The sequence below is a fragment of the Magnolia sinica genome, chromosome 14 (genome assembly GCF_029962835.1).
Source record: "Magnolia sinica isolate HGM2019 chromosome 14, MsV1, whole genome shotgun sequence".
NCBI lineage: Eukaryota > Viridiplantae > Streptophyta > Magnoliopsida > Magnoliales > Magnoliaceae > Magnolia > Magnolia sinica.
The window spans coordinates 833,803-840,145 of NC_080586.1; the positions used below are offsets into that span (position 1 = coordinate 833,803).

Consider the following 6,343-nt stretch of genomic DNA (forward strand, 5'->3'; position numbering starts at 1 on the left):
GATCTTGGTGAGGACAAGAGAGCTTTGACACCAGCTAGCTGGCTAGTGTTGAGATGATCACCAGCCACAAGCATCCGATTTTTGTATAATTTTATAGTAGGTGGCCCCACCTAACTGTTGAATCAGTCTGATTTTTTGGATCAAGGCTAAACAAGGTATGGTTTACCTGATGGACGGTATGGATTTCATGAAGGTTGGATCCATGCGAGGCACACAAGCGTTTTAGATGAAAAACTTTCAACGGTTCAGATTCAAAGTACATGCGCACTACTTCGCGATTATGACATCGCAGATCGGATTGCTCACGCACTTACCATCGCATCATTCGTGGCACGTGTGAAGAGTGGTGCACGTGCGGCCAGCATAGTCGGCAAAAGCAAGGGTATCCGGAGTAATTCGTTAGAAAAGCGAGGGAAACTTAAGTCATTTCGTCCGGCGACAGTTGCCTTAAACCCTTTCACTTTCAGACTCGTTGAACTGCTACTGTCGGTTTCTGTTACAGACCTCCCAAAAGCACCCCATGAATGGCGGATTTTTCCCAAATCTCTTCTTCTCGATCTCCCTTTCATAATCCTTCTCCGTTCGATTTCTCTCTCTTTATCATGTATCCCTGCATTCCAAGTTAAGTAACCGGCATTCATGGCGGAAAATCGGAGGAAAATAGATCTCTTTCCCCCCTCACTGGAATCTTCGGAGCTAGGCTTTGGTCGATCGATCTTCGGAGCAGGATCTATGGCGGAAAATCACGATCCTAGAGAATTCGGATCTGAACTGGATTTATCGGGCCGCTCAATTGCGGCTTCGGCGTCATTCCGAGCAGAGATCAAGACGGCCGCGGCGAAGAAGAAGTATCCCAAGCGATCGAGCCTCGATGAAGAGGACTTCATGAATTTCTTGCACGGTTCCGATCCGGTGAAGATCGAGCTCAACCGCCTTCAAAACGATGTGAGAGGTATGCTTTTGATGATCATTGCTATTGTTTTTAATTTCTTCTTCCTTTGGATTTCTATGTGATTTGATCTTGTTTATGAACGTTGATTTAGAAAAATCGTAGCTTATATCTCACATTGGTGCATTTAAGATTATTGAGGATTTTGAACAAGAAATCATGCCTTTTAGACAGCATTTATCTGTCAATCCATCTTTCACAATTCATCGGTAACTCATTTATTTTTAATTTATATCTTTTAACCAGTTAATCAAATACAGTTTTTGCTGGATTGCGGATATTGCTAACGAGCTTGGGTTTTCTAAGGGGCGTGCTCCAGTCGTACCGTGTACCACCATAAGCTACGGTTGTATCGGGCAGTAGGGCCCACGTGATGTGTTCACAATATCCAGCCCGCCCATAAGACTCGTTACCCCATGATACCCCCAGGTCCCAGATAACCATACAGATCCAGAACTTAGGTGGGCTACAACGCAGGGAACAATCTGGGAGGGGACCCCTCCCTTGATTTGCATGGAGGATCCACCATGTTGTGTATATGGAATCCAGGCCGTTCAGACTCTTCTTCTGGAATGGATGATAGTTCAGATTAAAAAATTAGGCCATTTTGCAACTCAGGTGGGCCATGTTGAAAATAAAGGGTGGGCGTCACCTCCCACATTGTTCCCTATGCTGTTGCCTGCCTGAGTAGTGTTTTTTTTTTTTTTTTTCGAGTTGAGTGTAGGGCCATGGGATATCATTGAGATGGCACATCTTATGGATGGTTAGATGCGATGTACATCACATGGGCATCACATCTGCCCGGTACCACCCTAAGCTTATAGGGGCACCGGTACCCCTGGAGCACACCTCTTAATTAACATTGAGAAAATGGCATTTACAGATAGCAAACCATGCTTTTGTTACTGAAGAAGCGCTCTTCCATCGAGTGGCTTTTTTCCAAGTTAGTGCCGATGCTTTACATAGAGTATGGACAAAAGGCATTCATGTGCACGTTTAATATAAATTGATACCAAACTGCTAATTTGTGCATCCGGCGCGGCAGACAAAGATCGTGAACTAGCAGAAGCTCATAATGAAATTAGGGCCTTAAGGTTGACCGAACGAGCTAAAGAGAAGGCTCTTGCTGAGGTAATCTACCTTATATATCTGAATGTATTGTTATGTGATGTCTAATGAAAACAGATCGATGCCCAGTCACTGTGTGTTACTTTGATGTAGTAGGTTACAGAGGAGCTGGGAAAGATGGTAGAGAAGTTCCAGGCATCAGAAGCTGCTCTTGAAAACAAGGTGGCGACTGAATATTATTCATTGACTTGTTTTACAGTATTTGAAACTTCTACTCTGGATTTTTGCCTGTAAAGACGTATGGTTTAACTAATGTCAGACAGAAAATGCTCCTAACCCATCTATTCTCTGGAGAAAAAAAAAATGAAGATTTTAACCAGTTCTTGAGTTATTGGCATTGCAGAACCTAGAAATCAAGAAAATCTCTGATGAGAAGAAAGCTGCATTAGCTGCACAGTTTGCTGCGGAAGCAACCCTTCGAAGAGTCCATGCTGCTCAGAAGGATGAAGAGTTACCTCCTTTAGAGGCTATACTTGCTCCTCTTGAAGCAGAAATTAAGCTTTTGCGGCAAGAGGTGCTGTTTAGGAAGACATTCTTTCTCGAAAAGGTTCCAGCTATTTGTTTCAGGAGTTCATGATGTTATTCCATTCCAGGTTTCAAAGCTTCAGGACGACAATAGAGCCTTAGAGAGACTTACCAAATCCAAGGAAGCAGCTTTGCTGGATGCAGAAAGGGAAGTCCATCTTGCAAAAATCAAGGCCTCTCTAGTCGATGATTTACAGAATAGGAACCAGGAACTTATGAAACAGATTGAGATATCTCAGGTAAATGAACTTTCTGGCTTTCACCATTTACAACAAGAAAGCGATAAGGACTTCAGTCTCTTCTATGGTTTATTTTGATTGCTAGTTTTGGAACATTCCAGGAAGAATATAAGATTTTAGACAAAATGCATCGCCAAAAGGTCGCAGAGGTTGAGAAGCTGGGTCAAACCGTTCATGAACTAGAGGAGGCTCTTCTTTCTGGGGCTGCTGCTGCAAATGCTGTGCGTGATTATCAACGTCAGGTTAATGAGCTGATGGTGAGTATCTGAATAATGATAATTAATCGATCTAGTTCTAGTGAATGCCTTATTTCATCATTGAAGTGCAGAATCCAAAGTAGGCTTTTTTGCTCCTATTCTGACTCTGCCACTACTGGACTTGTTACCCAGGGGGAGAAGAAGATGCTCGAAAGGACATTATCTCGTGCAAGGGTCACAGAAAATCGAGTTGCAGTAGTAGTTGCAAACGAATGGAAAGATGCCAATGACAAAGTTATGCCTGTCAAGCAGTGGCTTGAAGAAAGGCGATTCCTCATGGTATTCCCATCTTTTTGCAATGTGGTCTGGAATTGTATCCACTGTGGATTTTGACTTCAATTGATTTCATGCCTTGAATCTTTAGGGTGAAATGCAACAGCTTCGTGATAAGCTCTCAATAGCCGAGCGCACTGCCAAAACAGAGGCCCAGCTCAAAGTAGAGTTTCATTTTATTTCACTTTTTTTTTTTGGTTGTTTTTTAAATTTCCTGATGTCGCTATGGTGTTTCTTAATTTTGGAACATTAATCGCTGATTTTTCTGTCTGTCTGCAGGAAAAGTTCCAGTTGCGGTTGAAAGTTGTAGAGGATGGTTTAAAATCATCAATATTTTCTGGCAATCGTTCTTCTGAACTGCGAAGCACCTATAATGGGACGCCTCGACGCCAATCAGTGGGTGGAGCTGAAATTTCCTCAAGGATTTTATCGAGTGGAATTTCTATGAGAAAATCATCAGCTTCCCTAGTCAGGTCATTGACAATGTCTAGCTCTTCCAGTGCAATAATGAGACATGCGAAAGGTGCGTCTAGGTCCTTCGATGCAGGAAGATCACTGGATGAAGATCAATGTAGCCTCAAATCATTTGGAGAGGTTTCTGATAATAACTGTATGAGAGATGAGATTGATGGGTTATCCTCAAGCAGCGCATCCGTTGATACTGACAAGGCATGTATTGATGGAAAGCAATCAGATCATGAAGATGCATTGCCCGATGATTTTGTTTCAGGCATTTTTTATGACATTCTACAGAAAGAGGTGATTGCTTTGAGAAAAGCATGTCATGAGAAGGACCAAAGTTTGAAGGACCAGGATAATGCTATAGAGGTACAGTATTTTAGGAAGTCCAAGGTTTCTCAACAATACGCTAAACCTTTTATTTCTCTCATCCTCGTCTTCTATTGATTATACTCCTTTCCAGCTGCTTAACTCAATAACTTTTTTAGATGCTGTCGAAGAAAGTAGACACTCTCACCAAAGCATTGGAGGTAGAAGCAAAGAAATCACGTAGAGAAAAGGCAGCTATGGAGAAGGAGGTAGCATCACTGCGAATTGACAAAGAGCATGAACAAAAAGCTAGACGGTTGCCTAGCTCAAAGGGTTTGATTAACAATCTCCACATGCCTTCGGGAAGGTATGAATTATTATGTGCATGGTCGTAGGTAGAGAATGGACACACATTTAAAATCTTTAACTTCAGATTTGATGTTGGATACACACCCTTGTAGATGTTTTTCTTAGAAGGCAAGTTGCAGTTAGAGACAGAAAACCTTGGTGCTGTTAGTTGAGTGACTCAAATCTAAGATTATGCTGCACTGCACCAGTGCATTTTCCAAAGCAACTACGAGTCAATAGCTGTCTATATTATTATTAAAACATTCTAATTTTTAAATCTGTAGAGCAATCTTGTCACCTGACCCATCTTGGTCAGGATCCTGTCACCACCATAAGCATCCTCTCAGTCCAGTGATCCATTTGTCCATCTGGGAGCCTCCACATTTAATGGTCGGAGTCCCAAAATGATAACTCCAGGATGATTCTGACTTCTGATCAACATCCTCCAAACACCCAGTTAAAGTTAAAAATGGTTACTGGTCAACAATGTTAAAGCCCCTTAACCTGTTGATTAATGTTTGTGCAGTGATTATGATTTTTGGACCATGGCTCATCCCACCTTAATTATCAAATTGTACAGCCCAGCTCATGTTGAGCATGACCCATTTTGGTTATGTGGACCTGGCAAAATACTACCTCTGCGAATATTAATGACTGCTAGGTATGTTGATCAGACATCTGGTAAATTTCAAAATTGCCAAAGAATTGAGCATGTGTTACTTAGCATGAAGAATCATTGCTGTAAACCATGACATAGTTTGAAGAATGACTGCTGCAAACCATGACATGGGTTGAAGAATGATTACAGTAAACCATGAGATCCATGTAACTATGGAAACAAACCGCACCAAGTACAAGGCAACCCTGAGTGTAGATTTTCGCAGCAAAGGCCATGATTTTTTTAGAGTTTTACTTACCTATACTCCCCCTGATTGTAGTCTGTTAGAAATTACTGAAGTTAATTAAATCATAGATTCTCTTATCAGTTCTCCTTTTCTGACCGGCTCTTAAACAGTAGCATCTTTCTTGCAGAAACTTGAGAAACTCATGAAACTCCAAATGGTTCCTACCCCATATATGTACGGAGGGATCTTCTAGAGAAACAGTGGACCACATCCATCTCCATCTCTGGTCATTGGGAACTGTCATTTCTCTTCCGTTTGTGTTGGACTGCTGTACTTGCATTCTTGAAGCTTGGGTGTGAGCATTCTTTTCTCTGATCAATCTATGAGAAAAGATACATTCTCACCATGGTTCTCTGCTATGCAACTTACGAAAACCATGCCACATGCATGTAGTCACTTGTACATAAGCAAGGATGGGTTTTATCAAGTGAAACCCGACGAAGGTTTGCTTGTCCTCCTAAAAATAACATGCAGGAAGATCACGAATATATCCAGGTAGTAGTTCCTTTGTGAGGTAAGGATTAAATGTTTGCAGGAAAGGACTGTGAATAAAGATCAGTTCATTTTGACCTCCTCTTTGTATTGTAATTTGCTATTCCTCTCACAATCAAGGCACCCAGATGATATATTCAGGTTCATTTCAACCCACTTCTTCATATAATTATTTCTTGTTTCTTTCACAATTCAAACAGCCAATGAACCTTCATGTGAGTTGTATTTGTATGGGCTCTCCTGGCCGATTTACAAGGGAAGAATCTGTTTATATAAATATGTCCTGGTTGACGTCCTGGGCCCTTAAACTTGGCCGAGGACTGGGATCAAGCTTGAAATCTAGGCCCTGTTCCAGGCAAATGGCCTGCTCTAATCAAGTGGGCCACTGTTATATAGAAAGAATAGAGGTTTATTGGCAGTTGTTAATGGTTACCATTCGACCTAGTTGTGTAGTTTAGA

The 6,343-nt window shown here is 41.7% G+C and overlaps 1 protein-coding gene across 5 annotated transcripts; it reads left to right on the forward strand.

Annotated features, from left to right (window-relative positions):
• The first annotated feature begins 420 nt into the window (after positions 1 to 420).
• Positions 421 to 6,036, forward strand: LOC131225118 (microtubule-associated protein 70-2-like). 5 transcript variants are annotated; one of them, XM_058220552.1, is made up of 11 exons: positions 421 to 952; positions 1,995 to 2,080; positions 2,174 to 2,239; positions 2,421 to 2,591; positions 2,671 to 2,841; positions 2,943 to 3,098; positions 3,231 to 3,377; positions 3,463 to 3,534; positions 3,651 to 4,199; positions 4,319 to 4,506; positions 5,014 to 5,496. In XM_058220552.1, the coding sequence occupies exons 1-11, from the start codon at positions 640 to 642 to the stop codon at positions 5,237 to 5,239; spliced, it is 2,145 nt and encodes a 714-aa protein (XP_058076535.1). In that variant the 5' UTR covers positions 421 to 639; the 3' UTR covers positions 5,240 to 5,496. The 5 variants fall into 5 exon arrangements, with proteins under 5 accessions (XP_058076535.1, XP_058076536.1, XP_058076537.1 ...); XM_058220553.1 differs by lacking the exon at positions 5,014 to 5,496 and adding an exon at positions 5,503 to 6,036 and having other exon boundaries at positions 422 to 952; XM_058220554.1 differs by lacking the exon at positions 5,014 to 5,496 and adding an exon at positions 5,506 to 6,036 and having other exon boundaries at positions 422 to 952.
• Positions 6,037 to 6,343: the final 307 nt, after the last annotated feature.

Coding starts and splice junctions, on each gene's coding strand:
- LOC131225118 (XM_058220552.1), top strand. CDS start 640: ATGGCGGAAAATCGGAGGAAAATAGATCTCTTTCCCCCCTCACTGGAA. Junction 2,081..2,173: donor AAGAGAAGGCTCTTGCTGAG/GTAATCTACCTT, acceptor TTGATGTAGTAG/GTTACAGAGGAGCTGGGAAA. Junction 4,200..4,318: donor ACCAGGATAATGCTATAGAG/GTACAGTATTTT, acceptor TAACTTTTTTAG/ATGCTGTCGAAGAAAGTAGA.